Raw genomic sequence first — 17,029 nt, forward strand, 5'->3', positions numbered from 1 at the left:
AGAAAATATAAAGCCCGGACACATTTACAGATAGGGTTTTTAGAACTTCATTAACGTCTGGACGAGTAGATAAAGAGTACAATAATGCAGTTTAAAACTAATCACTTGAGATGCCACATCAACCAGCATCCCTATAAAATCAGAATCACTTCTCTACAAAAACAAAGTACTTAATGCAGAACCCAAAATAAAACGAAACCACTCAGCAAAAGTCAATTAATATACACAATCATAAAAGAAAATCCTCAAAAACATTAGGCAAAAACCAAGAGCTAGTGCAGTTAGCAAAATCTGTGTCACTTCATATTATTAGAGCACATGAAGTACTGGTACTGACGTTGTTTCAAGCAGTCATCACGGCAGCTCTGAGAGCTCAGCTGGTACCAAAGGCATCTCCAGCAATCACGTGGAAGGGACTAGTTGGATTTCTACAACCACACAGTTATGTTTCCTTTTCCATAATTTCAGGGATCAATGTTGCTACCAACCAGTTTTCCTCCTGGCTTTTTGGCAGAGCAGGGGATGGTCACTAAGATCCTGCTTTAGTCTCATGTACTCTCTACTGTATGGGCTGGACTGCAAAGCCAGCATCCTGTCTTGCTATGTAAGACCTGCCCTCATCACCAATCTTGAGAGTTTTGTTTTGTTTTGCACTTGTCATTTGTCAATTATCTTAATCTGAGGTTTTCTGCTGTACAGCATCTTGCTTTTAAGAGAAGCCTCCTCATTTTAAGATTATATATGAATCTATATTTTCCCCTGGTACTTTTATAGATTCATTGTATTACATTTAATTTTTTAATTTAACTTAGTTTTTTCCCCAAATTGCTACTAGATTCTTAAAATACTTGAATAGTTATCCCTTCCCCAATGATTTGAATTCTACCTTAAGTACTAGGGTCATATTTTTTTTCAACTACTATGTACTTTTTTCACATTTTAATGATTTTGAAATCAGTTTGCATCCTAATCAACTGCCTGTCATAGTTTTATTGAAATCATTTTTTTTCTTTCTTGGAAGTACAGAAAATCAGCCAATGCACCTTAGAAACAATGATCTATTATATACAATAATACTAATGTAAACATATGTACCAGACACTTTCTATTGTATTCCATCAACCTTTCCATCTTTTCTGGCACACATATGATACTTTCCTTTTTTATTGTTGTTTTTGTTTTTAAGATTTTATTTGTTTGACAGAGAGAGAGAGAGAGAGCAAGAGAGCAGAAGCAGGGGGCACTGCAAAAGGAGAGGGAGAAGCAGACTTCCCACTGAGCAGGGAGCCTGCTGAAGAGCTCAATGCCAGGACCCTGGGATCACAACCTGAGCCAAAGTCAGACGCTCAATGGACTGAGCCATCCAGGTGCTCTGACATATGATACCTTTAAATTATGTTATTTTTACAGCATTATTTTAATTTCTGACAGAGCAAATCTCTATTCATCAACTCTTTTCATATGTTATTCTGCCAGATGAGTTTTATACATGTTGGTCAGGAATTCCCCTTCCCTCTGAAAAAAACTCTTATGAGGATACGTATTAAAATTGATATAAATCTAATCTGGGGAAAGTTGATGTCTTACAGAATAGGTTATCATCGAGAAATGTTATGTCACTTCACTTACTAAAGATTTTTAAGTTACTCAGGAGAATACTATAATTTTCCTCATAAAGATGCTACATATTTCTGACTACATTTCTTCTTTGCTACTATTATAAATATTTTTTTTTCTTTACTATTTTCAAACAAACTTGTCTTGGCAAAAATTAAAGTTATTTCTATTTAGTAACTTGATAACCAGGAACTTTTAGAACTCTCTGTAGAGAAGTATTTTCAGCTGATTCCACTGGGTTTTCCACCTCACAATCTTAGTTTTTTGGAAGTTTTATTCTTTTGCCTTTTCTTTTTCTGTATTTCACATTGTTTCCTCTCCTCCCTTCTGACTGTTTTGGTTAGAATTTCCTTCGGGCAGTAGTTTTTTTGTTTTGTTTGGTTTTTCATGACTTTAGAAACTTTCTCAATTACTTCTATGAAAAAATTATTTTCTTTATTTTACTTCTATAAAAAATTTAAAATTTGAGTCAGTATTGGTTATTACCAATTTTTATGGAATTTCAGCATTTCATCAAAATGTATTAACTTTTCGGTATATTGTATTACCTAACACCTTTAAAAATTTTTTCTGTATCTATAATTACATTTCCTTTCTCATTCGCACTTGTGTAATTCTCTTATTATCCTCAATACCTGTGTTGCTGGTTTATTATTATTGTGTTCCCTATTATCTATTTTTTTCACTCTCCCTTCCCACTTCATAAATTTATCATTTCAATTGCTTTTCTCTGCTTTCAATTTATTCATTTATTGGGGAGCAGCACAGAAGGTGAGAAAGAGAGGTGCTATTTTTCCAATTACTTCAGTTGAATGGTTAATTCAAATTTTATTATTTCTTAATTCAGAAATGGCTGGTTTGTGTTGCATGTGTGTATCATCAATACTTATAAGTTTCTGATGGATATCTGACAGAAGTTTGTATTTGTAAATTATGAACTATAAATGTAAATCTATAGTTGCTAATTAAATCCACTTCAGTTTTTATATTAATTTATTCTAATGTTCCCTTGTACTTTAACCCTCCATGGGATGCATACCAAAGGCTCCCACCACAATGACTACCAGTTTGTCCCTTTCTCCCTGCTTTTAATAGCTTTGGCTTTTATAGATCAATGATGTTAGTTTATTAGAAGCATTTATGACAATTATACTTTCTTGGTGGATTTTAACTTTAATCAATGCAAAGCATCCCTTTACAGGATGTTTTTACCTTAAATTCGACTTTCTCTGATACTGTCATCGCTATCCGAATTTTGCCTATCTTATGTAAAATGTGCTCTTATGAATGTTATATATCTCATATCTTCCAGAAATTCCCTCATTGTTTCTAGTCCAGTAAAGGTAAGTTTCTGTTCTCCAATGCTGTGAAGTTCTTCTTACTATTTTGTCAATCAATTCTTGAAAGTATAATTCTTTTTAAAATTATTATTTTTTAAGATTTTTATTTATTAATTTGACAGAGAGAGAGATCACAAGTAGGCAGAGAGATGGGCAGAGAGAGAGGGGGAGCAGGCTCCCCACCAAGCAGAGAGACTGATGTGGGACTTGACCCCAGGACCCTGAGATCATGACCTGAGCCGGAGGCAGAGGCTTAACCCACTGAGCTACCCAGGCGTCCCTTTAAAATTATTTTTAATTTAAATTCAATTAATTAACATACAGTGTATTACTGATTTCAGAGGTAGAGGTCAGTGCTTCATCAGTCTTGTATAATATGCAGTGCTCGTGACATCACATGGCCTCCTTAATGTCCATCACCCAACTGTCCCATCCCCCTACCTCCCTCCCCTCCAGCAACCCTCAGTTTGTTTCCTAGAGTCTGAGAGTCTCTTATGGTTTATATTTATTTTTATATTATATATTTTAACTTTTATATTTTAATCTTGTTTCCTTAGTTTTATTTTTTTTCTCATTTTCTTCCAATTATTATTGCCCCTACAGTCTTATTGCCTGGAGCTTACTATAACTAAGCATAATTTACAATTCTCTGGGGGAAAAAAAGCAGATACTTTAAGCATTATAAGCAATGTGCTTATAGTGGATGACACTGCACAGTTTAATTATACTTGCATGAGGAATATCCTAACAAATATTTTTATAAACAAATGAGCAGTGAGTGATATTGCCAAATGGTAAATTATTATGAAAAATAATGTGAAGTAGCGTCAAATTTAAATGTATAATCTTAGAATATTTATCTGTCGCTTAGAATCAAATTGTAACACATAGAAGAGCAGAGAATTAGGATAGTAATCAGTTTAGAACATATATTCAGTAGGAAATATAGCTGACCTGTGAACAACGTGGATTAGGACTGTGAGGGCTCACTTATATGTGGATTTTTGGAATAAATATAATACGGTACTGTAAATGTGGGTTGTTTTTTTTTCTGATAAACACAGTATAGTACAATAAATGTATTTTCTCTTCCTTATGATTTTCTTAGTAACATTTTCTTTTCTCTAGCTTACTTTCTTGTAAGAAAACAATATATAATATATATAACATAGAAAATAAGTGTTAATCAATTGTTTCTGTTACTGGGAAGATTTCTAGTCAACAGTAGGCTATTAGTAGTTAGGTTTGGGGGGATTTAAAAGTCATACATGGATTTTTGCGCACCTGGGTGGCTCAGTGGGTTGAGCCTCTGCCTTCAGCTCAGGTCATGGTCTCAGGGTCCTGGGATCAAGCCCCGCATGGGGCTCTCTGCTCCGTGGGGGGAGCCTGCTTCCCTGCCCCCGCCCCTCGCCTGCCTCTCTGTCTGCTAGTGATCTCTTGCACTTTGTCAAATAAATAAATAAAATCTTAAAAAAATAAAAAAGCCATACATGAATTTCAGACTGCATGATGGGGTGTCAGTGCTCCTAGCCCCACATTGTTCAAGAGTCCACTGTACATATTTCTCATACTTCACTGTGACAAAGGACTATAATTTTTGTTTTACTTTTTCATTAACAAAGAGATGAATATGTAAGTTATTTAAAGTGGAGACATTCTCAGCATTTTTTTTTTCCCTTTGGATAGGAATGGGACTAATTTCTTTAAAAACTGTCCTGAAATTGGCATGGAAAATTGGAGTAAGAATTTCTGGTAAATATTATTTGGGGAAAAAGGCATATTTAGCCTAATAAATAGGGGAAATAATTGGTTAAAATTAATGAATGTTGAATGAGGAAAATATTTCCTTAATAGCACTGGAAGCAAAACTCTGGAAACACTCTGTATTAGCCAGAGCACTAAGAAAACATTTGATATGAAACAATACCTCGGGGAATACAACAGGCCCCATACTGGTCTAATGTCTATAATTTCATCTAAATGTCAGTAATGGAAAAATAGGAGGGGGAAGTAAGATTACAAAAAACACATGGGCCTGTCTGCCTTTCTGCATGTAGCTCTATGGGGATTCTCTATTAAAATTACATAATAGAGGAATCTGGCCTGGGCTATGCAAAAAAAATTATCTACAGCCATGACATTTTCCATGCTGCATCTGTGGGCACAAATTACAGGCAAGAACTCAAATTTTCTGTTTTGTCACACTTTTGAAAGAGCAGGGAGCACTGAAGCTGTTTCTTCCTGTATTTGGAATCAACTTGAACACCCACCCAAACCCCCATTTTTTCCTTTCTTAATAGGGAGTTTTTCCTCTCTGAAAATAACGTTTGCTTACTTTTGACTCTGTTATCAAATAGGGTGACATGAAATGCAGGTCAAGTCTGATTACTTCAAAGGGTTTTTTTTTAATGTTTTTTCTCACTTGAAGAAAACATGACAGGATCATAGCATATGAATCTGAGCAGAGCTGAAAGGTTATTTGGTTCAACTCCACAGAGTTTGAGTCATGTGCTCACAGTGTTGTATATGGTTAAGGGAAGAGTAGAGCCAAATGGACACCCTGAGTCTGCTCCCACCTGGGGCTGTGTGCACTTCACTGACCCAGCTTGCATTTACGTCAAATGCTGAGGAAGGCTGATATGTAACTTCCTGCAGTGACTCTCCATTCCCCATTATTATTCCAAAGAGATGCTGCTGAGGAAAAGCAAAGACGTGACCGGGGGCCACTCAGTCCTCCTTATAAAAACTTACAAGGGAATAATGCATCCCTTCTGGAATTTCACTTCACATTTTCAAAGGTCAGAGGCAGCTTTGTAGTAAGTCTTCATGCTTATATCAAAAAGCTTTAAAAAAATATATTTATAAGGTATATTTCTAATGTAGTTTTCATCTTGCAATAAAATCTTATAGAAAATAAAATCTTATAATACAACGTTTCCTACAGTTTTCTTATTGCTTATGTTAGCAAACTGATGGGTGATAATCTTGATAAGAAAACCCCCACACTGCACACTCGTCAGCCTTTACTGTTCTCTCTCAGAGCTGTGAAGAGTGCAGGGGACCAAATAGCCCAGCAGCCCAGCCAGGAATTGCCAGTCTGGTTTCTGAGAGACTTGACGACGCAGTTCACTAGAAGACCATGGCTGACGACTGAACCATCTCTTCGGGGCAGAGTCACAGTTACTAAGTTCACAAGGCTGCTCTCTGACACCAGAACATTCACGTGGAGCACAAAACAGATCTGTCCCGGGGAACAGAAGTACGTGCACCTGCAATTGCACGGCCTCAAGCCCAGCTCAAACAATTGTCAAAGCAATCAATGTATTTCCGAGTATATAAGTAATACATTCTCCTCCTAGGAGTTAAGCTACCTTGGGAAAAAATAATCAAAACAATGGAAGTCAGATTTGGGATGCTCAGTGGCAGACGCCACTGAAATCTCACAGGAAGGACGTACACCAGCAAAGGGGCTGGAAATCATCGAATGTGACAACCTGCTTCACCAGCTGTCCCCTGAGTGACGGCCTCACCACGAGGTCAGAATACTCTGCCCACGCCAATACAACTTACTACATCTGTCTCCGCTTGAGGGGCAAAGATTCCCTGACCCCTGGACAGAACCTCAATAGGTACATTCAATACTTATCTTTTTTTTTCTTTTTTCATTAATAATACCCCCACCCCTCCCTTTCTGACTGATAGCCCTCCTTCAATAAAATTACAGTTAAGTCTTGCAACCTGGAAACTACTGAGACTTTTTCAGATAAATTTATATTTCTAAGCCTCACTTCATTAGGGTTTCTAGTTAAAAGTTTGGCCTTTAGGGCACCTGGGTGGCTCAGTTGGTTGAGCGACTGCCTCTGGCTCAGGTCATGATCCTGGAGTTCCGGGATCAAGCCCGCATTGGGCACCCAGCTCCACGAGGAGTCTGCTTCTCCCTCTGACCTTTTCCTCTCTCATGTTCTCTCTCACTCTCTCTCAAATAATAAATAAATAAAATCTTAAAAAAAAAAAAAAGTTTGGCCTTTAGAAGGTCCTCCTGTTTCCTCTATTTCCAAATTCTCGGGACAATGTTAACAGTTCAGACTACTTTCACATGTCAGTCATGCATGACTGGCATATAAAACCTCAAAATTTCTGTACTACTCTTAATATAACCTGCAATGCCAAGAAACAAATATGTCAATAATAGGTAACATTATTCCATATTTTTCAGAGAATGCATTCTTCCAACATCCCTAAGTAGGCATTTTTCTATTACCTCAATATAAGAATATAAGCTCCCTGAGGGTGAGGATTTCCACTTAGCTCATCAATTTATTTCAAATCACTAGAACACTGGAGTGCTCAATAAATGTTTTTGAACTAATGAATACAATCTAAAATGTGAACCTCATATTTTAAAAAATCAGAAGAAATGAGACTCTCTAAATCAATTCACATTATCAACTTGATATCTCTCACTCCACAAACTATCAACACATTCTTCAACAAACATCTCAACAATAATTGAAAAGCATTATAATAATTAATAAAATACATTATAGTTAAGATATTTAAGAATGTCTGCTAACATTTATCAACATAAAATTACTTCAAAATTCTTTTATTATTCCAATTTTTTTTTTTACACATTTTATTCCTCAAAATTACACTTGAAGGAAAGTGTATGGGAACACATTTTTTTTTCCTTTGGTAAGTGCAGATTAGAGGGTAGTAAAAGGTTTTACCTATCACTTTATTCTTCTTTCCATTTTTTATAGGTGTACAAAGCAAACTTCTAATGCACTGCTGGTTTATATTTCCTGTGTTTTCATTCTAAACAAAAACAAAAATAAAACAAAACAGTTACAGATTATGAAGAGACTGTTTTGCCCACTATGTGCTATATAAACTAGATCAGACATCTGAAACCGCTAACCTATTCATTTATCTTTTATTAGCTGTAGATAACATCAGAGTATAGAAAATGTATAAATTATAATGAAGTTCACGTAAATGCAATATGCAGCAATTAGTCTTTATATAATTAAGAGTAATAAATATCCTATATTTCTTTTTTTTTTCATTCCAAACTTTCTAAGCAGACTTTGATAATATACAGCAAAATACTAACACAAATATTTACTATGCTGGTGTAGCAGATGTCTCAATAACTTAAGACAGGCAGAATCCATAAAGCACTATAATACCTCGGACGCTACATGCTACACACTTGTCTTTCTTTTGGACTGCCACTGTTTCTATTGCCCATACTGCTGAAGTTCTAAAGGGGTCTTAGAGATAGTCAAATAACAAAATCAAGGCAGCTGCCTTAAAGTGCAATGCTTTTCCAGAGATGAGAGAAAAGACTAGAATTCAAAGTTTTCAGTGCCTGAGAAATGGACTTTTGTAGCTTTGCTGTCAAAGAAAACATACTCACTTCTCCACAGAGCTACTCACTGTAGCTGACTACTAGGTCTATAAGTTTGAGCCATATGGAACTTAATTTCTGAGGATAAACTCAAGAACTCCAGCAACACTATGTAAGGAATGCCATTGACATAAAATAGGTAATAATTAAATTATCTCATGAATTAGTTTAAGATAATTCATTATTATATATTACAGAGCTGGAAAGTACATGGGAAAAATACTTGAGTAGAGCTGACCACCCCTCAACAGATGTTATGAGCTATTTTATTTTCCTTCATCGGATCAGGGAAAGCACTGCTCACTCTGACATATAGCCAATTCTCCGGCCAGGCCTTCAGCTGAAGGCCTGAAGAGTCCCTAGAAGTACAGATCTGATGGGAAAACAGTGTTCAAGCTCCAAGTTTAAAATTGGTTTACTTACTGTCCAGGGAAATCTTTTGTCCTTACTGACATCTGGGATATTAAGTGGTTCCATAGTATTTTTGACATACTGAGCATACATGTAATTGATTCTGTTTGCATCACGTTCCCTGTGGAAAAAACAGATATGAGTTCTTCCCGTGCAGTGAAAAAACAGGGGCAAAACAAAGTTTAAATAAATGATAATATTAGATCCACAATAGCCTTAAATCATAGGTTAAAGTGTGTCTCTTCATTGGAAAATGCACTTTCAATGTGATGATTTACAACTTTGTAGTTACTATAATTGAAATGCTTTGAAAAGACAAAGGCCCACGATTCCTCAGCCATCTAAAACAAATTTTAAAATGCCGTTAAGTCTCTCATGATTCACCTCCCCTTCCAATTTACCCCAACTCCCTTCTCCTCTCTAACACCCCTTGTCCTCCATGATATTTGCTATGCTCCACAAATAAGTGAAACCATATGATAATTGACTCTCTCTGCTTGACTTATTTCACTCAGCATAGGTTGGGGTACCAGGTGGTGGGTATTATAGAGGGCATGGATTGCATGGAGCACTGGGTGTGGTGAAAAAATAATGAATACTGTTTTTCTGAAAATAAATAAATTGAAAAAATAAAAAAAAAAAAATGCCGTTAAGTAATACTACCACTCCCGTTAATGGGCATGTTGATTTTTACTACACTTGATCTTAGTCAAAAGGCCGAGAAGCGATGGGCATGTTGATTTTTATGCCGTTATGTAAAATTCATAGGAGTTTTTCTTTTCATGTCTTTTCTTTTTCACCAGATTATAGAATGACTAAGACCTAGTGCCTGTTTGACTTCCTCAGTTATTTACTTTATCCACAATAGTCATTTACACATTTCAAACCAAGGGGAAAATCAAGCATGTCTAGAAGAATTTTATTAAGCTTTTTTCTTTTTTTCTGCTTTGAGATAATTTATGATACTTTTTAAAATGAAAAATGTATCTTCTTCAAAAAACTTTCCTGAGGTTACAATTTTTCCCCAGTTATTTCCCTGTTTCTTGCTTAAAATGCTGAATATTAAAGATTAATTGGATGTTAGAGGGTACATAAGCACAATGCCAGGACTGCAGCTGGGAAAACAAGATAGACCATGTTTTTACATCAGGAAACTTTGTTCCCAGCAATGGGGATGAGTTGGGCAAAGAGCGTCAGGTTGTGGAAATTTACTCAAATGATAAAGATATGCCTATCTTAACTATAATATCACTAACTGAAGAAATAGGAGAGTCTAGTATTGAGAGATATTTCAGAATAAAATACATGCTTCTCGAAGTTCCAATATTTTCCCTATCTTCCATCTTCCTTCCCAACCCCTGCACCTCCAAACTGACCAAACTGCCTCTTGGGACGACTCTCTTGAGCACTAGTGAGTCCACCAAGACTCCTGAAGGCGGTGGCCTCATTCCTGACCAAGATACTTTAGCCTTTCCTTTCTTTGTAGTACATTTTAGTTTAAGTGTAATTTGGTCAAAATGGGTGAAATTTGACCCCATGTCCAGTACTGTATATAAGTGAAAAAGAATAAAGAGCAAATGACAATAGTCACATAGGAGTACATAAATGCCAGCATGGACATTTACTGAGATGACAGTGATGATCCAGGAAGGCATGTGGACTGTCTAACACATCAAACCTAGAACCTGACTCCTCTTTCACTCATTAATTGGGTGGAATCTAAAACAATTTTAAAAACTATTCATAGATAGCTAAAGTCTAGGGAAAAGAAAATAAGAAGCTTAATAAAGATAAGAAAAATGGAATGGTGGTTACACGGAGAAAGAAGTACACTGGAGAAGATACCCTTGTCTGAATCTTTTTAAAAATAACAATACTGTTAATGACTTTTATTATTCTTATCACCATCATTATGTTCACAGTGGGAACCAGAAGAAACCCAAAATAGTTAAGGGACTTGCCAGAGATCCTAAAATCAGACCCACAGGCATTAACATAGAGAAGGAGAAGTAATTTTAATTACCTTTAAATTAATAGAAATTGAATTTTTTTTAATTTCCTGCAAATGTTCAGTTTTCTTAATGGTGACTTTAATGAAAAATAAGTATTCAGATTTATTAGGTTATGTGATACCATTTTGTTTCTTACTCTCTAAGAAATGCTGGTGAATTCTGAGTCCCCGCACTCAACACAGACTGAGCACCTGCTCCACAAGAGGCACCCTTGGTGTCACATGGGAGACAAGCTTATGCAGGCCAGTAGCTGTCACAAGGAGCTTACAACCTGGCAGAGGCCACGACACAGCACAGACAATCCGTTCAGCTGCCCGTCCTGCTTGGGTCAAGTCCAGCGCCGAGGATGCCAGCTGTCCCTCCGTAACTCTCCTCCGTTCGTCTTTATCTGGACACACGGTCACCCAGAACAAACACTGTGCTGCCCAGCCACCATACTGGAAATTCTAGTCAATAGATGTAGGAAGACATATGGCGGCTTCTAGAAACCTCATGTACGAGAAAGCTGTTGCACGCTCTCTGCCTTTTCTTTCACTGTCCCCCCCCCCCCCGCCTCCCCTCCCCTTTAAAAGATGGCTGCGACGAGAGGAGCTACATCCCTAACAAGGAAGGCAAGGGCCATACCTTAGAGACATGGAGTAGAAAGCCCCAAAGTGCCTGGGGGCCTGAGGCTTTGGGGAGCTCAGCTGCAGCACCCGGGATGCTGACCTCTGGGCTTTTCGAGGAGAGAGTAATTAAACTGCATTCTGGTTTAAGCTACTTCTGTTTGGGAGCTTTTATGATTTGCAGTCAAGCCTAATCCTTGCTAATGCAATTGGCAAATGCAAGCATCACACATGTGGAGCAGATCAACAGCTAACACCTACATGGAGAGGATTAGGGAAGAGGAAGCATTAGAGAAATGTGTAAAAGGCGGGATAAGATTTAAGGATGTGGAGAAACACATCAGGGATGAAAGGGAGGGTGTTCCAGCAGGGAAAAAACAAAACAAAACAAAAAAACCCCTCAGCATAAAACACATCTTTGAAATGCAAGAGTTCTATCTATGGGTATTTGGGAAACACGAAATAGATTGTTAGGAATAAAGTGATGGTTTCAGGCTGAAGATGTTAGCCTGGGCAGACAGTGGATTATTCTGAAAGAGCAATGCAAAGAATATGGAACTCTTTCTTTAACTAACAGGACTGTTATGGAGACATACTTGAAAGAAGTTGCTGTGGCCAGTGTCGAAGTTGTTACTGCCTATGTTCTCCTCTAGGATTTTGATGGATTCCTGCCTCATGTTAAGGTCTTTTATCCATTTTGAGTTTATCTTTGTGTATGGTGTAAGAGAATGGTCGAGTTTCATTCTTCTACACACAGCTGCCCAATTTTCCCAACCATTTATTGAAAAGACTGTCTTTTTTCCAATGTATATTTTTTCCTGCTTTGTCGAAGATTATTTGACCATAGAGTTGAGGGTCCATATCTGAGCTCTTTACTCTGTTCCACTGGTCTATGTGTCTGTTTTTATGCCAGTACCATGCTGTCTTGGTGATCACAGCTTTGTAGTAAAGCTTGAAATCAGGCAATGGGATGTCCCCAGTTTTGTTTTTCTTTTTCAACATTTCCTTAGCAACTCAGCGTCCCTTCTGGTTCCATACAAATTTTAGGATTGCTTGTTCCAGCTCTTTGAAAAATGCCAATGGAATTTTGATCTGGGTGGCACAGAAAAATATAGACTGCTCTAGGCAGTATAGCCATTTTAACAATGTTTATTTATTCTTCCAATCCATGAGCATGGAATGGTCTTCCATCTTTTTGTGTCTTCTTCAACTTCTTTCATGAGTGTTCTGTAGTTCCTTGAGTACAGATCCTTTACCTCTTTGGTTAGGTTTATTCCCAGGTATCTTATGGTTCTTGGTGTTACAGTAAATGGAATCGATTCTCTCATTTCCCTTTCTGTATGTTCATTGTTAGTGTATAAGAAAGCAACTGATTTTTGTACATTAATTTTGTATCCTGCCACATTACTGAATTGCTGTATGAGTTCTAGTAGTTTGGGGGTGGAGTTTTTTGGGTTTTCCATATAAAGTATCATGTCATCTACGAAGAGAGAGAGAGTTTGACTTCTTCATTGCCAATCTGAATACCTTTCAAGATATGTCTCCAAAGGCAAAGGAAACAAAAGCGAAAATGAACTTTTGACACTTCAGCAAGATCAAAAGCATCAAAAAATGGGCAGAAGACATGAACAGACACTTCTCCAAAGAAGATATACAAATAGCTAGCAGACACATGAAAAAATGTTCATCATCATTAACCATCAAGGAGATTCAAATCAAAACCACACTGAGATACCACCTCACACCCGTGAGAGTGGCCAAAATTAACAAGTCAGGAAACAACAAGTGTTGGAGAGGATGTGGAGAAAGAGGGACCCTCTTACACTATTGTGGGACTGTAAGTTGGTGCAGCCACTTTGGAAAACAGTGTGGAGATTCCTTAAGAAATTAAAAATAGAGCTACCCTATGACCCTGCAATTGCACTACTGGGTATTTACCCCAAAGATACAGATGTAGTGAAAAGAAGGGCCATCTATACCCCAATGTTCATAGCAGCAAGAGCCATAGTCACCATACTGTGGAAAGAACCAAGATGTCCTTTAAAGGACGAATGGATAAAGAAGATATGGTCCATATATACAATGGAGTATTATGCCTCCATCAGAGAGGATGAATACCCAACTTTTGTATCAACATAGATGGCACTGGAGATTATGTTGAGTGAAATAAGTCAAGCAGAGAGAGTCAAGTATCATATGGTTTCACTTATTTGTGGAGCATAAGCAATAACACGGAGGACATTGGGAGATGGAGAGAAGTGAGATGGGGGAAATCGGAGGGGAAGACGGACCATGAGAGACTGGACTCTGAGAAACAAACTGAGGGTTTTGGAGGGGAGGAGGGGGATTGGGTGAGCTTGGTGGTGGGTATTAGGGAGAGCACATATTGCATGGAGTACTGGGTGTGGTGCATAAATAATGAATCTTGGAACACTGAAAAGAAAAATAAAATAAAATGGAGAAAAAACAAAGCAAAACAGGAGTATTATGGTGGACTTAAACACGTGCCTCTCAGAGCTCCAACTATAGGAAGCATCTCTGATGGGTGTCTCTAGCTACTGAACTCTATCTAGATCCCAGGGCCCTGATGAAGACTACACCTCCTACAGCTGCTTCCAGATGAAGACTGAGCCCAGTGGGGATATGAAGGCAGGTCCACTTCTGGGAGACCTGGGACTCTTCTGACAGGAGACCAGCCAGAGGTCTCCCCAGAAGTCTTGCCAAACTCTCCTCACAACTCCCCAGCTGTCCAGGATGCATCTACGAAACACTCCTTCCTTCTTCACCTACCTCCACACTCTCTCTATTGAAGTATAGTTGACACACGATGTTAGCTTTGGTTTCAGGTGTACAACACAGGTTTCAGCTACTCTGTATGTTTTGCTGTGCTCACAAGTGTAGCTACCATCTGTCCCCATACAGTGCTGTTACAATAAGACTATATTTCCTATGCTGCATGTTTCACTCGCATGACTTACTCATTCCATAACTGCAAACCTGTGTCTCCCACTTCCCTTCACCTCTTTTACCCACTCCTCTGCTCCCCTTCTTTTTCCTCTTTTTCACTCTAGGTCAGACTTGTGTGGGGATCCACGGGTCTCCTAGCTCTGTCTCCTTTTATTCTTACAGGGGATTCCCCTAATAAATTTCTTGCACATTTAATCCAGTCTTGACATTTTTTCTTGGAGGACTTGGGCTAATTTTGACATCTAAAGCTTTTTGCACAGTGGCTATCAATGGAATGTACATGAGTATATCCTTGGAGAGACAGGGACATGGAGCTGGGGCTCACTGAGAAATTTTTGTGCTTTAGAACTAAATGGGAATCATTGCATGTTATATAGGCCAAAGACAGAATAGTACATCAGAGTCACAGTAATAGCAGCCCATACTGACTTAATACTATGTGCCAAAATTTTCTGAAGCATTTTGTGTGCATTATCTCATTTAGTGCTTACTACAATCCTGCTATCAGTATCCCCATTTTACAGATAAAGAAACTGAGGCTTTAAGAGGTTAATTCATTTGCAAAATGCCCCACGGCTCGTAGATGGTGGAACTTAAATTTCAATCAGCCTGACTTCAGAGTCTACACTCTTTCTACTCAGTATGCACAGTTGTTTTTAATACTACTTTTTACAGTGTTACTAGTATACATATTCCAAGAAGGTTTAAAGAATTAATTCTATGCAATTGTCATTTTATGATAAAGACGTGCATTTATAAATTAACATCAAGTTAACTGACATGGAATTACAGCACTAAAATATCATTTTTTTCTTCTAATTGGGTGGCTCTTATGAATAGAGGCACAGAAACTCCACAACGTCCCACCATCTGGAAATGAGCTAGTTTCCCTTCTGAAATTTGTAGGCAACCCAAGTCCCAAAACCTTCCTGTGCTTTATCTCACTGACGATATGATTCTGATAATTATGTATAATGTTCACCCTGAATATTTATTTTTTAGTTTTATGCTTAACATTGCAAGTCCGTCCTCAACGTGTTATTTTAATTTATAAAGGATAATTAGTGGGTTGGTTGGACAAATACCAAGTGAGCAATGCTTTTCAACTGAAATGGCTGGTCTAAAAGAATGATTTGCTTACTGCTGACATCATAGAATTGCCTAGCATTTCATCTCATGGGAGAGTGTTTGGATTGGCAAAGTGTTTAAGAATGAGCATCGAAGAGTCCTGAATTCTAGCAATAATTTCAGCAAGGTGATAAAGAGTCTGCTGGTAAAGTGTCACTATCAGTTCAGTCCTTTGTCAAAATGCTGAAGGCACCACACATCATTTTTAATTCAGAGGTTTGGCAACATTAGGCCTAATATCTCATTTTTATTAAAATAATAAAGTATATTTATATCACTTAAAGACTTTTTATTGATTATTAGTATAAAGGCTAACTTTAAAGGGTGTCTGGGTTCTCTGTTGGTAAGGGTCTGCCTTCAGCTCAGGTCATGACCTGGTCTTGGGATCCAGCCCTGCATCATCAGGCTCCTTGCTCAAGGGAGCCTGCTTCTCCCTCTGCCTCTCTGCTGTTCTCCCTGCTTGTGCTCTCTTTCCCTCGCAAATAAATAAATAATAAAATCTTTAAAAAAAATTTTTTAAAAGAAATAAAATGTCTAGCTGATATAAGGCATTAGTGAATACTTTTCAATACTGTAAGATTATTTAATGGATTAGTTAAAATGATCCATTAAATTACTCTCTTTTAAGGTAATCACACTGACCGATGTATCCTTTATAAAAATCTTTATACTAAGACTGTCTTGGAATGATTTTAAAAAATGGAAAAATACCTTTTGTTTTGTCTGCAGAGAGGGAACACAGTATTCATCAGAAATAAATCGAGTAAGACTACACTTTTTTAAAATGCATATTTACCAGTAGAGGTCACTATCACACCAAATGGCCTTGTTCAGCTACCAATAGAAATTAGAGGACCAGGCTGAATTGGTAATAAAATCAAAATGCCAATATATAAAATGTAATTATGTAGACTTATGCTGCTGCACAAATATTCAAAGGTAAATGTAGATAACTCATCATTTTATACTTTTTCTTGATCTTACTTTTAAAATTCAACTATAACATATGGTGTTGTCTTAGTTTCAGGTGTACAATATAATGATTAAACAATTCCATATGCTTCTCAGTGCTCATCAAAATAAGTGCATTCCTAATCCCCTTTATCTACGTCACCCATCTCCTAACCACCTCCCCTCTGGCAAACACCAATTTATCCTCCATATTTAAAAATCTGTTTTCTGGTTTGTCTGTTTGTTTGTTCATTTGTTTCTTAAATTCCATATATGGTCATTTTATGTCATTTATATCATGTGTTATTTTCACATTATTTATAGGCTATAGCATTCCAGAATTTTGTCATACCTATGGATATATGTAAACACATTAAAAATACATGTTTATATTTATATATGTAGCAATTCGTGATGCAATCTGAAAAGTGAAAGAATCAAATATTTATATGTGTCTTATAAAAAGCAAAAATTTTATAGCATCATAAATCAAAATTATATTAATGTTCTTCTTAGGAATAAGAAACTTCATCACTGATTTAGGCAGGAGATACCAGCCTTTAAAAGGGATACACACATAATCAC

The 17,029-nt window shown here is 37.1% G+C and overlaps 1 protein-coding gene and 1 pseudogene across 4 annotated transcripts in view; both read right to left on the bottom strand.

Moving 5' to 3' along the window:
- PDE5A (phosphodiesterase 5A) overlaps positions 1-17,029 on the bottom strand; it is a 149,768-nt gene that overhangs the window by 61,977 nt on the left and 70,762 nt on the right. For all 4 annotated transcript variants that reach the window (XM_032333296.1, XM_032333298.1, XM_032333297.1 and 1 more), the window contains exons 8-9: positions 8,794-8,902; positions 7,688-7,775 (exon numbers count right to left, since the gene is read on the bottom strand). In XM_032333296.1, the coding sequence (XP_032189187.1) occupies positions 7,688-7,775; positions 8,794-8,902 (197 nt within the window). The remainder of the gene's footprint in view (positions 1-7,687; positions 7,776-8,793; positions 8,903-17,029) is intronic.
- Positions 9,335-9,510, bottom strand: LOC116585318 (annotated as a pseudogene).

The sequence above is a fragment of the Mustela erminea genome, chromosome 2 (assembly GCF_009829155.1).
Source record: "Mustela erminea isolate mMusErm1 chromosome 2, mMusErm1.Pri, whole genome shotgun sequence".
In the NCBI taxonomy this organism is placed as follows: domain Eukaryota; kingdom Metazoa; phylum Chordata; class Mammalia; order Carnivora; family Mustelidae; genus Mustela; species Mustela erminea.